The sequence below is a fragment of the Anguilla anguilla genome, chromosome 15 (genome assembly GCF_013347855.1).
Source record: "Anguilla anguilla isolate fAngAng1 chromosome 15, fAngAng1.pri, whole genome shotgun sequence".
Taxonomy (NCBI): domain Eukaryota; kingdom Metazoa; phylum Chordata; class Actinopteri; order Anguilliformes; family Anguillidae; genus Anguilla; species Anguilla anguilla.
The window spans coordinates 3,468,290-3,483,310 of record NC_049215.1 but is presented as its reverse complement, the minus strand read 5'-3'; the positions used below and the strand labels follow the sequence as shown (position 1 = coordinate 3,483,310).

Here is a 15,021-nt window from a genome sequence, read left to right as displayed (position 1 = left end):
GGCCAGTTAATCACTGTGTGAAAAACACTATATTATTTGTACCTTAACTGTATTAAACAGTATTATCCTTGAGCTCTTGTCCTGGTTTTTGTTTTTTACAGTATACTAAGAGTCTATACCCAAAGTAATATAAGTTAATTTTATTTGGTCTTTGTTCAGTAGATAATTTGATAATGTTTGTGTTTTTGATGCTTTGTAGTGAATCTTTATGTAAAATAGTCTGCTTTACAATGGCAATGATGACAACAATAACAACAACAATAATAATAATTTATCTTTGAGAACATTTGATATAATAATAATAATCATCATCATCATCATAATAATAATAATCATAATCATAATAATATATGCTGAACAGAGTGAACAGTGTCTGTAGTATGAGCAGAGACAGAGTAATCTGTATGTGCTATAACATCACAGCAACGAGTTGATTTGCGACACATATATACCTAGCTGAATTAACTCTTCACCAAAACTTGATATCTCAGTGTTTTACTCATGGTATGCAGTTACTAGGTGTTCTAGGTGGTTGCTAAGGTGTTTCTACATGGATTCTATGGAGTTCTAGGCGGTTGCTAAGATGTTCTAGGTGGTTGCTAGGGTGTTGCTAGGTGGTTTCTAGGGTAATCTAAGTGGTTGCTAGGGTGTTGCTAGGTTGTTGATATGGAGTTCTAGGCCATTGCTAGGGTGTTCTAGGTGGTTTATAGGGTGTTGCTAGGTAGTTGCTATTGAGTTCAAGGCGGTTGCTAGGGTGTTGCTAGGTGGTTGCTATGGAGTAATAGGTGGTTTCTAGGGTGTTCTAGGTGGTATCTAGGGTGTTGCTAGGTGGTTGCTATGGAGTTGTAGGTGGTTGCTAGGGTGTTGCTACGTGGTTGCTATGGAGTTCTAGCTGCTTGCTAGGGTGTTTTAGGAGGTTGCTACAACTAGGGTTAGGTTTAGAGTTACACCTAGGGTTAGGGTATTGGTTGAAGCTAGGGTTAGGGTTAGAGTTAGGGTTAGGGTTACAGCTAGGCTTGTGGTCAGGTTTACCGCTAGGGTTAGGGATAGGGTTACAGCTAGGCTTAGGGTGAGATTTACAGCTGGGGTTAGAGTTAGGGTTATAGCTAGGCATAGGGTTAGTGTTAGGGTTAAGGCAAGGGTTAGGGATATATCTAGAGTTAGGGTTAGAGTTACAGATAGGGATAGTGTTAAGTTTACAGCTAGGTTTAGGGTTGCAGCTAGCATTAGGGTTAGGGTTAGGGTTCCAGCTAGGGTTAGGGTTAGGATTACATCTAGGGTTAGGGTAAGGGTTACAGCCTGGCTTAGGGTGAAAGTTCGAGCTAGGGTTAGGTTTAGGGTTACAGCTAGGGTTAGGGTTGGGGTTAGGGCTAGGGAAAGGGTTAGGGTTGCATCTAGGGTTAGGGTTAGTGTTAGTGTAACAGCAAGCATTAAGGTTAGGATTAGGATTAGGGTTATAGCTTGGGATAAGGTTAGGGTTACAGCTAGGGTTAGAGTTGGGAATTAAGGTTAGGGTAACAGCTAGGGTTAGGGTTATAGCTATTGTTAGGGTTACATCTAGGATTAGGGTTAATGCTAGGGTTAGGGTTAGGGTTACAGCTAGGGTTAGGGTTAGGGTTACAGCTATTGTTAGGGTAAGGGTTACATCTAGGGTTAGGGTTAAAGCTAGGGTTAGGGTTAGGGTTACAGTTAGGGTTTGTGATAGGGTTAGGGTTACAGCTATGGTTAAGGTTAGGGTTACAGCTATTGTTAGGGTTAGGGTTACATCTAGGGTTAGGGTTAAAGCTAGGGTTAGGGTAAGGGTTACAGCTAGATTTTGGGTTCGGGTTATGGTAACAGCTAGGGTTAGGTTTAGGGTTAGGGTTACATCTAGGGTTAGGGTTAGGGTTAAAGCTAGGGTTAGGGTTAGGGTTACAACTAGGGTTAAGGATAGGGTTAGGGTTGCAGCTAGGTTTAGGGTTAGGGTTATAGTAAGAGTTAGGATTAGGGTTACAGCTAGGGTTAGGGTTAGGTTTACACCTATTGTTAGGGTTAGGGTTACATCTAGGGTTAGGGTTAGAGTTAGGGTTAAAGCTAGGGTTAGGGTTAAAGCTAGGGTTAGGGTTAGGGTTACAGCTATTGTTAGGGTTAGGGTTACATCTAGGATTAGGGTTAAGGTTAGGGTTACAGCAAGGGTTAGGGTTAGGGTTAAGGTTACAGCTAGGGTTAGGGTTAGGGTTACAGATCGGGATAGGTTTAGGGTTAGGGTTACAGCAAGGGTTAGGTTTAGGATTTGGGTTAGGGTTACAGCTAGGGCTAGGGTTAGGGTTACAGCTAGGGATAGGGTTAGGGTTAAGGTTACCGCTAGGGTTAGGCTTAGGGTTAGGGTTAGACATACAGTTAGGATCAGGGTTAGGGTTACAGGTAGGGTTAGGGTTAGGTTTAGAGCTAGGTTTAGGGTTACAGGAAGGGTTAGGATTAGGGTTTGTGTTACAGCTAGGGTTAGGGTTAGGGTTTCAGCTCAGGTTAGGGTTAGGGTTACAGGTAGGGTTAGAGTTAGGCTTAGGGTTAGGGTTATGGCTACAGCTAGGGTTATGGTTTGGGTTAGGGTTAGGGTTACAGCTAGGGTAAGGGTTATGTTTAAGGTTAGTGTTACAGCTAGGGCTCAGGTTAGGATTAGGGCTACGGCTAGGGTTAAGGTTAGGGTTCTTCATCAGTGAACAAAGGACTCTCTAAGTCCAATGAGGCATCCCTCAACTCTCTATGATAAGCAGTTCAAAAGCTATGAAATAATAAACACTGGCTATTTAAATGAATGGTGGAATGTTCACCCTCGTGATGTCACAATGCTCTGTCTTCAGCAGATGTGATGTCACTATGGTCATCATTCCACTATTCATTCTCTATGGGGAAAATTGCCCACAACAAGTTGAATTTTTCAGAAACCATGCTCTGAAACTTTCCACAAAGTAATAGCACTCCATTCCCGATGAAGCTGCTCAATTTGACATATTGCACGTGTATGTGGTGCGAAAACTCTGTGAGGAGTAGCTGTCCAAAAATGGGTGGAATAAAGAAGAATAATATGTGAGATAATAGTAGTGTGATTGCAAAAGGCAACCACACTAATAATGAATATGTCAGATAATAGTAGTGTGATTGCCAAAGGCAACCACACTAATAATAATAAATCTTTCATTTAAAAAAGTCCATTGCACTGTGCCCGTTCAGGGATGCTTATTGAGATCACACACTTGGCACCACAGCATGACGACCCAAACAAGGACACATGAGAGCCGTGTGTTCATCACTGGCTGACCGCTCATCCCCTGCTGCCTGACCCCCACGACTGACAGGCCCTTAAAGAGAAGACAGAGCTGGCTGAGCACCTGAGCTCTCCCAGTGCCTTGCTCCACACACACGAACCGCGATCATATCTGTTAGCATATTACTCGGGTAACCCTCGGACGACCTCCCACTATCAGTCTAACACCCGTCTAAACAATTAGGGGAAGCTTCTCAAATAGCGCAGATAGAATGGCAGAGCCAGCAGCCGAACATACACGGATAAACCTTTAGAGCTTATGCTGTTTCAGTGCCCTAAATATGGATTGCTGCATTTGCGTCGCATGCAGAACCAATCGCATTTTGATTCGTGTAATTACCGTAAACTGGGTTTTAAAAAGTATTTTATGACGGGATAATACTGAAAAACGCACACACGTACACACACGTATATACCAAAACATGCACACACACACGCACACGCGCACACACACATACATGCATACAAACACACACACACACACACACACACACACAACCTGTTGTCGCTTCTGAATTGCTTCAGTAAATATCCAGCTGCATAAATAGAAAGGCCTGACAGTCTGCAGGTTATCCTGAGTGAGGACATCTGCCAAGTATATACTAAAATAATGACAATGGATGTTCCTTTCGCCACAAGTCAAGGAGACAGAGACAGCCACCCGTCTGAAGGTGCTGCGAGAGCATGTGCTTTATTTCTGCCCATCCTAACTTTGAAATGTCTTATTATGGGTTGATCAGCAGGTGAAGTGGGAGTTACCCATGACCAGATCAATTAGACCTGTAATCAGCTGTCATATAAATCATATGTCTTTATTTTTCAGTTTATAACATCTATTGTAGTTTACTTTTGAGTATGCACTTTTTAAGTATATGCCTGCAACTGTACTAACTGCTGTGCCCAATGCACAGCACCACAATACCAGTGCCTTATGAAATTTGCTTTGTAAAATAAATACATATTACAGTATTATTATAATTATAAATCTTATGGGGGACATTATATGGACATCTATACCTTATACCCAGCAGATGCTTTCTTGTGATTTAGTGAATTTGATGATTAATAATGTGCTAGTAGCCAGCTAATTGAATGGCCTGTGACTTGAGGCCAGCAGTGCGTTTAAGTTGTTTATCTCTACCGTGTCAGCAATCCCACAGAAAGTGATCTCAATGCATTATCAGGAGCAGAGTCAGCAGGCATTGTCTGTGGGTTTTAGAAGGCTTCAGTCCTGCCCTGGGCTCCTGCCATAGGTCATGCATTCACTCTTTGAGAAAGAGAGAGGGCTGGGCCTCCATTACAGAGTGAATCCCTCTGTGATATGTGTGTTCCTTCATTACATCATCCTTACAGCAGCTCAGTCACAAGAGAGACACATTTTAGATTCGATCATCATTTTTCCTTAACTATTTATTTATTTATGTATTCACTAACTTACTTACTTACTGATTTACTATACTTACATCCGATTCATACATGTTCAAACGTGATTGAACATACTAAGCCGATTCGAACATGTTCCATCCTACATAGATCACATTCATAGACCAAGACAGTCTTTACACAGGTGTGTCACATCATTTTGTGGTTTGTGGTTGAAAGCAAGAAATACTTTTCACCGGACTCCAAAGCAACTTAGACACAGACATTGCGTCTAGAAACGCTGGATAAACTGCCACACACTGCAAGGAATTTTTCAAAATGCATTTCATGGGTCATTATTTTAATCTTCTGCATGCTTCCGTATTTGATAGTGTGTTCCTGTGTATCCTCTTATTTGCCTCTGAAACATAAAACCAACAACTTCCTGAAAAGAGACAAAAGTAACATTAAATTTCATCAAAACAAATGAGAGACTGGCTTAACAATGCAACGCTTTCTTTACAAGCCTTTGAAAAAAGTAGCGTCCAAATTCTGTGGCGCATTTGAATATGTCCAGCACCAGATAACAAAAGATAACATGTTGATACATCATCAGTATGTCATTAAACCACAGACCCATTAAACGCTGCTTGATACAATGTAATGTAGAGAGTCTTCTTTTGAGCACTATGTGCACTTTACAAAATTATACCCAGCATCTCTCAGAGGATATGAGGACTCGGGTGGGATAAGTGTGATCTTGTGGATGTGAGGACTCAGTTGAACTGACTGTGTATCAGTGGATATGAGGACTCAGTTGAACTGACCGTGTATCAGTGGATATGAGGACTCAGTTGAGCTAACAGTGTATCAGTGGATATGAGGACTCAGTTGAGCTAACAGTGTATCAGTGGATATGAGGACTCAGTTGAGCTAACAGTGTATCAGTGGATATGAGGACTCGGTTGAGCTAACAGTGTATCAGTGGATATGAGGACTCAGTTGAGCTAACAGTGTATCAGTGGATATGAGGACTCAGTTGAGCTGGCCGAGTATCAGTGGATATGAGGACTCAGTTGAGCTAACAGTGTATCAGTGGATATGAGGACTCAGTTGAGCTAACAGTGTATCAGTGGATATGAGGACTCAGTTGAGCTAACAGTGTATCAGTGGATATGAGGACTCAGTTGAGCTAACAGTGTATCAGTGGATATGAGGACTCAGTTGAGCTAACAGTGTATCAGTGGATATGAGGACTCGGTTGAGCTGGCCGAGTATCAGTGGATATGAGGACTCAGTTGAACTGACCGAGTATCAGTGGATATGAGGACTCAGTTTAACTGACTGAGTATCAGTGACCCCTGCAGAGGGGAAGAGGACTCGGTTGAGCTGACCGAGTATCAGTGGATATGAGGACTCAGTTGAACTGACCGAGTATCAGTGGATATGAGGACTCAGTTTAATTGACCGTGTATCAGTGACCCCTGCAGAGTGGAAGAGGACTCAGTTGAGCTGACCGTGTATCAGTGACCCCTGCAGAGGGAAGAGGACTCGGTTGACCTGACCCTGTCTGCTCCCTGCAGTCTGTTGCACAGGAAGTGCCCTTGCCTGTGAACTACAGTGTGATCAGAAGCAGAGGCCGACATCCCCTGTTTTGGAGGCGAGCAAATTGATTGGCACTGCTCTCCTGATTCAACAGCGGAGGGAGACTGGATTGGACCAATCACGGTGGGAGAAAGGGGGGGAAGCATAACAGACTAAATACTGTGTAACTTTTATCTTAAATGCTTTAAAACCATAGGCATGGAGGCTGTTCCACCCATATGAAGTCACAGCATCTCTCTCAACTCTACTAACAGCAAAATAAACAACAAAACAGTTTCATTTTTTTTGGACAATGCTTTATTGAGAGAGAAATAGTTCAATTACAGGACACTCATTTGGATTATACGCTCTATTAGATAAGTTTTTATTGGTGAGGAGCCTGATACAGCTCTGTTAGGTAAATTTTGATTGGTGAGGAGCTTGGCACAGCTCTGTTAGGTGAATTGTGATTGGTGAGAAGCTTGGTGCGGCTCTGTTAGGTGAGTTTTGATTGGTGAGAATCTTGGTAGATCAGGTTTGATTGGTAAGGAGCCTGGTACACCTGTGTTAGGTGAATTTTGATTGGTGAGAAGCTTGGAGCGGCTCTGTTAGGTAAGTTTTGATTGGTGAAGAGCTTGGTAGATCAGTTTTTTATTGGTAAAGAGCCTGGTGCACCTGTGTTCGGTGAATTTTGACACATCAATCAGTCTGTGAGCCATGAGTGTCTGGAAAAGAGAGAGAGAGAGAGATACAATGATCAAACAGAAAGCTCAGAAGACCTGGCAAGTTACTCTATGAATTTAGAACATTAAGTGCAAAATGAAGACACTTCCTGATAACAGTATGAAATGCAGCGTCAACTAACAGTCCAGGTGTGCAGTGGGGACTCTGCGGATAAGGGCTCCCTCAGGCGAGTGTAATGTGCTGGAACACATTGCAAACGAGTTTTGGGAAAACACACTCACCAGTCTCAGGAGGGGGAGTCTGGCTTTTAGAACAGCGTGCCGTGGAATCAAAGACCAGTTCGTCCACCTCATCCATCGCTGATTTCATCTTAGCCAGCCTTTGGAAAAAAAAAACGGTTTATGTCATAACAGCCAAACCTTGTGGTATAGAATGAGGCTCTCTCAGTGTGTATTCATGACTCTCATCAGTAAAGGGACCTTTGGCTCTGGAGGTGAACACTCACTCTCTGCGAGACCTCCTGGTCTCTCGGATCTCGAGTGACAGCTGTTCTTCCTGAAGGGTGACCTCTGCGGACTGCGGAGGGATAGTGAACAGAGGGATTCAAACGTTACATTAATGTTCCACCGACGTTTGGGACCAAACCAAGCCTGTGAAGGTGTCAGTGACAAGGTGCACAGTCAGGTGACCACAGGGTAGAGATAACCGGAAATGTGGAATGGAGGACAAAATGTATTATTTTTTTTAAACAGTCTAAAGCAGCGGTTCCTAACCTTGCTCCTGGAGATCTACCCACCTGCAGGCTTTTATTTCAACCCTAATTTGGCACACCTGACTCTTAATTAGCGGCTGAACAAAAACTCTAGCTGTTGAATGAGGCGTGCTTTTTTGGGGTCAGAGTGAAAACTTACAGGACGGTAGATCCCCAGGAACAGGTTTGGAAACCGAGTCACATGGGAGGGTTATTTTTAATGACCTCCATCATTTGAATGTTGAATGTAGGATTTGACTGCCGAACCAGGGAACAAACTGTTGAAGGAGACCTTCGTATAACTATCAGGGGTGGAACTGTGATTCTTGTCAGGTGGGCGTGTGAAGCAGACGCAGGCTTGCTATCTCACCGAGTTCGTTTGATGGTTCTTCTTCACCTTCCGCTTGTGAGCCATTAATTCTTCCCGTGCCTGCATCATTCTGGCTTCCTCCAGCTCCTGAACGCGCTTCCTGCAAAATAGCGAGCACACAAGATTCAGGCTTACACTGACCTTGAGCTAGCTTCCTGCTAGGGGCTTCCGACTCATTCTGCCCTAAGCCAGCTTCCTGCAAAATAGAGCTCTCTTCCTGCAGCTCAAGCCCTGCCCTGAACAACATGCCACATGCACAGCAGCCCTCTATCCCTCCACCCAATCCAGCGGCCCGTTGCTTACTGGTTAAGGACGCGCTCTGTGCACTTCCTGTCGATGGTGCTGAGGTGGCCCTGGGCCTCTCGGACCTGCAGCTCCTGGAAAGCCCTCTCTCGCTCGTACACCTGCAGCTGCAGCTCCAGCTCCTTGACTTGATCTGGTGAGCGCACACAAACACGGCCACAGGTCAGCTCACAGGGAACCGCTTTGCCCAGGCTGCCTGATGCACTGGGGACCACAGTGAGAGACGCGCACGCTGCACAGATTCTTGTGCGCTGATGCATTAAGTGCCCAGCAAGGGAGCGTGGCAATGTGCTTTTTTACACTGTCAATCAAGGAAATGGCGCCACTAACAATAAAACTTTACCCATTTGACACGTTGCCATGGTAATAGATAAACTTCTACTCTCAATGGCACAAAAATGACAAAACATTGTGGCACTTCAGAGTTGAAAATGAGTGGCTGACGTGTTTTTAATGAGTCTGCCATTAAGCTGTGTTGGTGCTGTGAGACAAAATGCAGTACATGACAGCTTACTTTCCACAGCCCGAGTCTGATTCTGCTGATTGAGTAGTTTCCTGTAGACCTTGTCTAGTTCCTCCTCACTGTGTAGGAAGGCAGATTCCACCTGTAAGGCAAACACAGCAACCAATCACAACCCTTTCACCCTTGTGTTCCTGCAACTACAGCAAAAAAACAAAACAAAACAAGCAACCAATATACTGTGTCGTCACAGGCTCCAATTCATACAACTGCTTTAAGCCTGATCAGAACACAGTGCACAGGCCCATTCCCTTTCACTCTCGTTAACAGTACCAAGACATTAATAAAGAAACATTTTCAAAACGTACAATGCATTGTGAGATGAAGACGCTGCCAACAATTAGGACAGCTTCCACAGTGGCCACGAAGGACAACATCTGGCTGCTCCATTCGTGCAGGGCGAAGTTTGGCTGCCACTCTTCCGGCAAGCCGCCAATCAGCTTAGGGGGGAAAAAACAAGGTTTAAAAGACCTGTCCATTCAGCCCATGAACAGCCAATCAGAGCTCAGTACAGACCTGCTCTCTGAGCCCATGAACAGCCAGTCAGAGCTAAGTACACACCTGCTCTCTGAGACCATGAACAGCCAATCAGAGCTCAGTACACACTTGCTCTCTGAGCCCATGAAAAGCCAGACAGAGCTCACTACACAAATATAACTCAGACAACTTTCATTTACTTACTTAGCATATAATGCTATCCACTTATACAGCTGGATATTTTATCATTTATACAATAAAAATCCACAGTCCCATGACTTCTAACCTAAGTGATTCTGTGGAAGGCTCACCTCTCTCAGGTAAGTGTGGAAACGCTCCAGAGTCTGGTGGAAGAAGCGTCTGAGAGCCGTGAAGCTGGGCCAGATGGACTCCTGTGCCGGGGCGATCTCAATCAGCGCCACAGCAGAGGGGAGAGGGGTCGCGACCTGACCGTCATGGGCAAAGGATGTTTCCTAAAAGGGGAAAAAGAAAAACTGAAATGATCTTAACAAACAACCTGATGGTCTTAACAGGGACTAATGGCCACATAACTCCTGAGCAACTTGGAAGCAGAGGGAATTGTGGCTATTTTCCAGGAAGCAGAGGGAATTGTGGTTATTTGTCTGAAATCAGAGGGTATTGTGGGTATTTGATTGGAAGCAGAGGGAATTGTGGGAATTTTCCTGGGAGCAGAGGGAATTGTGGGCATTTGGTAACCCTGAGAATCTGGTAAAAAATAAAAAATTTAAAAAAAGCATTTCATAATAAAAGCACATGCTCACAGTGCCTACCTCCACAACGGTCTCTAGTTTGTCAGAGAAATGTATTTCACGGGGTTTGGTGTGGTCTTGCCGTCCATCCCCTAAGCCCAGTTGGCTTAAAAGCTGTTAATAAATAAATTTATTGTTATTATTATAATCACAAAAACCTACATCCTGTTGAGTTTAAAGCATAGTACCATGACCTCTGCCCTAAGTGATTCTGTGGAAGGTGGTTTTAACACTCACCTCTCTCAGGTAAGTGTGGAAACGCTCCAGAGTCTGGTGGAAGAAGCGTCTGAGAGTCGTGAAGCTGGGCCAGATGGACTCCTGTGCCGGGGCGATCTCAATCAGCGCCACAGCAGAGGGGAGAGGGGTCGCGTCCCGACCGTCATGGGCAAAGGATGTTTCCTAAAAGGGGAAAAAGAAAACCTGAAATGATCTTAACAAACAACCTGATGGTCTTAACAGGGACTAATGGCCACATAACTCCTGAGCAACTTGGAAGCAGAGGGAATTGTGGCTATTTTCCAGGAAGCAGAGGGAATTGTGGTTATTTGTCTGAAATCAGAGGGTATTGTGGGTATTTGATTGGAAACAGAGGGAATTGTGGGTGTTTGCCTGGGAGCAGAGGGAATTGTGGGTATTTGCCTGAAATCAGAGGGTATTGTGGATATTTGTCAGGAAGCAGAGGGATTTATGGGTATTTGCCTGAAATCAGAGGGTATTGTGGGTATTTGATTGGAAGCAGAGGGAATTGTGGGAATTTGCCTGGGAGCAGAGGGAATTGTGGGTATTTGCCTGGGAGCAGAGGGAATTGTGGGCATTTGGCAACCCTGAGAATCTGGTTAAAAAAAAAAAAGCATTTCATGATAAAAGCACATGCTCAGTGCCTACCTCCACAACGGTCTCTAGTTTGTCAGAGAAATGTATTTCACGGGGTTTGGTGTGATCCTGCTGTCCATCCCCTAAGCCCAGTTGGCTTAAAAGCTGTTAATAAATAAATTTATTGTTATTATAATCATAAGAACCTGCATCCTGTTGAGTTTAAAGCATAGTACCATGACCTCTACCCTAAGTGATTCTGTGGAAGGTGGTTTTAACACTCACCTCTCTCAGGTAAGTGTGGAAACGCTCCAGAGTCTGGTGGAAGAAGCGTCTGAGAGCCGTGAAGCTGGGCCAGATGGACTGCTGTGCCGGGGCGATCTCAATCAGCGCCACAGCAGAGGGGAGAGGGGTCGCGTCCCGACCGTCATGGGCAAAGGATGTTTCCTAAAAGGGGAAAAAGGAAACCTGAAATGATCTTAACAAACAACCTGATGGTCTTAACAGGGACTAATGGCCACATAACTCCTGAGCAACTTGGAAGCAGAGGGAATTGTGGCTATTTTCCAGGAAGCAGAGGGAATTGTGGTTATTTGTCTGAAATCAGAGGGTATTGTGGGTATTTGATTGGAAACAGAGGGAATTGTGGGTGTTTGCCTGGGAGCAGAGGGAATTGTGGGTATTTGCCTGAAATCAGAGGGTATTGTGGGTATTTGATTGGAAACAGAGGGAATTGTGGGTGTTTGCCTGGGAGCAGAGGGAATTGTGGGTATTTGCCTGAAATCAGAGGGTATTGTGGATATTTGTCAGGAAGCAGAGGGATTTATGGGTATTTGCCTGAAATCAGAGGGTATTGTGGGTATTTGTTTGGAAGCAGAGGGAATTGTGGGTATTTGCCTGGGAGCAGAGGGAATTGTGGGTATTTGCCTGAAATCAGAGGGTATTGTGGATATTTGTCAGGAAGCAGAGGGAATTGTGGGAATTTGCCTGGGAGCAGAGGGAATTGTGGGTATTTGCCTGGGAGCAGAGGGAATTGTGGGCATTTGGTAACCCTGAGAATCTGATTTTTTTTTTAAAAGCATTTCATAATAAAAGCACATGCTCACAGTGCCTACCTCCACAACGGTCTCTAGTTTGTCAGAGAAATGTATTTCACGGGGTTTGGTGTGATCCTGCTGTCCATCCCCTAAGCCCAGTTGGCTTAAAAGCTGTTAATAAATAAATTTATTGTTATTATAATCATAAAAACCTGCATCCTGTTGAATTTAAAGCATAGTACCATGACCTCTACCCTAAGTGATTCTGTGGAAGGCGGTTTTAATGCTCACCTCTCTCAGGTAAGTGTGGAAACGCTCCAGAGTCTGGTGGAAGAAGCGTCTGAGAGTCGTGAAGCTGGGCCAGATGGACTCCTGTGCCGGGGCGATCTCAATCAGTGCCACAGCAGAGGGGAGAGGGGTCGCGTCCCGACCGTCATGGGCAAAGGATGTTTCCTAAAAGGGGAAAAAGAAAACCTGAAATGATCTTAACAAACAACCTGATGGTCTTAACAGGGACTAATGGCCACATAACTCCTGAGCAACTTGGAAGCAGAGGGAATTGTGGCTATTTTCCAGGAAGCAGGGGGAATTGTGGTTATTTGTCTGAAATCAGAGGGTATTGTGGGTATTTGATTGGAAGCAGAGGGAATTGTGGGTGTTTGCCTGGGAGCAGAGGGAATTGTGGGTATTTGCCTGGGAGCAGAGGGAATTGCGGGCATTTGGTAACCCTGAGAATCTGGTTTAAAAAAAAAAAAAAGAATTTCATAATAAAAGCACATGCTCACAGTGCCTACCTCCACAACGGTCTCTAGTTTGTCAGAGAAATGTATTTCACGGGGTTTGGTGTGGTCCTGCCGTCCATCCCCTAAGCCCAGTTGGCTTAAAAGCTGTTAATAAATAAATTTATTGTTATTATTATAATCATAAGAACCTGCATCTGTTGAGTATAAAGCATAGCACCGTGACTTCTACCCTAAGTGATTCTGTGGGAGGCGGTTTTTACGCTCACCTCTCTCAGGTAAGTGTGGAAACGCTCCAGAGTCTGGTGGAAGAAGCGTCTGAGAGCCGTGAAGCTGGGCCAGACGGACTCCTGTGCCGGGGCGATCTCAATCAGTGCCACAGCAGAGGGGAGAGGGGTCGCGTCCCAACCGGCATGGGCAAAGGATGTTTCCTAAAAGGGGAAAAAGGAAAATGAAGAAAAACTGGAATTATCTGAACAACTCAATGGTCTTGACTAGTGGCCACATATCTCATGAGCAACTTGGAAGCGTAGGGAATTGTGGGTACTTGCCAGGAAGCAAGAGGGAATTGTGGGTATTTGCGAACATTAGCATTCTGGTTTAAACGTAGAAAATTAGAAAAGCCATTTCCACAGTGGGCCTACCTCCACAAAAGCCGTAGAATATATTTCACTGGGTCTGTTGGGGTCATCCGGTCCAGGTCCAAATCCATTCTGGTTTACACCCTGTTTATGCATAAAACAGGAAATGGTCAATGAAGAATTGATCTATGCTCACCCTCACAAACATGACACAAAACAGTTACTGCATTATTATGTATCGAACTGAATTCATACTTACATTTCCTAAAATGGCGTCAAAGGAAAGAAGGGATGAGTTTTCATTATAAGTCTCATCCCCTTGGCAAAGTACCGCTGGTGAGAGGGAGGAAATGACGTCAGATACCGCTGCTAATGTTAAGCAGGTCCACAGGAAGATGCTAAAACAAGTTCCGCTTACATCACATAGTGATTAATAAAAAGTGATAAATTGGTTTCTTAGCAAACCATGAACCAGTTTACCGCAAATTTGCGTTAGAGGTAGTAGATATATAGGGCTACTTTACCGTATTACAAGACCACATTTGATAGTGAGTTTAGCTAGGTACTGTGGAAGTCATCGGGCTATTTACGCATAACAAATCCACATAGATCTGATGATAGCTAACCGGATGTAAGTTTTACCGTACTGTAAAGTTGGCTAACTTGTCTGTGAGTAAGGCCATGTGAAAAGTTCGCGTGTTAGCTCGATAAATTCGATAATTCGCTGCCGTTAAGATGATACAGCAGCACCACCTCCTGCAAAGGAGGGCATATTAACACTAAAATATAAATTTTATTATTGTTAAAATTGTGATTCACAGCTCAACAATTCGCCAGACTAGAAAGGTATAGTAAACTCACCGTAACGCGTGTAGTTTCTTAATCGTGGTCCGTGCCTATACTGAAAAAGCAAAACCAACAGAAGGATTTGCATAAGAATTCCTGCCATGATGGCAGGACTTGTATAGGCTGTCCCCTCCTTGGTATTTCAGTAAGCGTATCAAACGGGCGTAATACTGAATGAAGAAAATAAGTCAAATGATAGTCAACAGATGGAGACTGCGAAATATATATAATTGGAATTAATTTGAACTATTAAATGTCATCGATATACTGTCGCGTCACAGTTGCCACTGTAGCGAACAGTAGTGTCTGAAGTTTGAAAAATAATAGGCCTGTTGTGGTTTAACCAGAGATTCGAATCTCTTTGGTTTAACTGCGATTGACTTTTAAGATGAGGTAGTGGTCTATTACGGTAATAGACTACCTCATCTTAAAAGTCGTTCAATATTTGTATTTCACCACATCATCCGTTTTCTATCAATCATTGTAAACTCGCCATTATTTAATATTAATAACGTAAGTAGTTACATACATCAGGGTATTGAATTAGCAGTAATTTAGTGTCAACAGAACCTTCCATCTAGGCCCTGTTCAGGATAATAAATACGTTGCAAACGGTTTTATAAACTGAGCCCTTGCTTCACTGAACAGGTGTGATTGGCCGCAGTTGTAGCCCTAGTCAGTGCCGTAGCTTTCGTTTGAACACGTTGAAGGGGGACACATAAGCGGGGGTCTGTGGGTTCTCCCCCAGGAAATTTTGAGCGTCAAACACTTCATTTCCTGCATTCTGGTGAATTTTTATGCACCAATTTGTGCCTTTTCTGCACCAATTTATGGTGGAAATGTAAAGGAAAACACAAGATTTAGGGGGGCTATTGAGGG

The 15,021-nt window shown here is 44.0% G+C and overlaps 1 protein-coding gene across 1 annotated transcript; it reads right to left on the bottom strand.

Annotated features, from left to right (window-relative positions):
- Positions 1–6,583: 6,583 nt before the first annotated feature.
- Positions 6,584–14,719, bottom strand: LOC118214350. Its single transcript, XM_035394251.1, has 20 exons — positions 14,672–14,719; positions 14,158–14,197; positions 13,556–13,629; positions 13,360–13,440; positions 12,985–13,146; positions 12,770–12,862; positions 12,267–12,428; positions 12,054–12,146; positions 11,224–11,385; positions 11,011–11,103; positions 10,363–10,524; positions 10,147–10,239; positions 9,667–9,828; positions 9,187–9,318; positions 8,873–8,963; positions 8,359–8,491; positions 8,056–8,155; positions 7,440–7,510; positions 7,216–7,313; positions 6,584–6,975 (listed from the first exon to the last, which is right to left on the bottom strand). The coding sequence occupies exons 1-20, from the start codon at positions 14,717–14,719 to the stop codon at positions 6,950–6,952; spliced, it is 2,076 nt and encodes a 691-aa protein (XP_035250142.1). The 3' UTR covers positions 6,584–6,949.
- Positions 14,720–15,021: the final 302 nt, after the last annotated feature.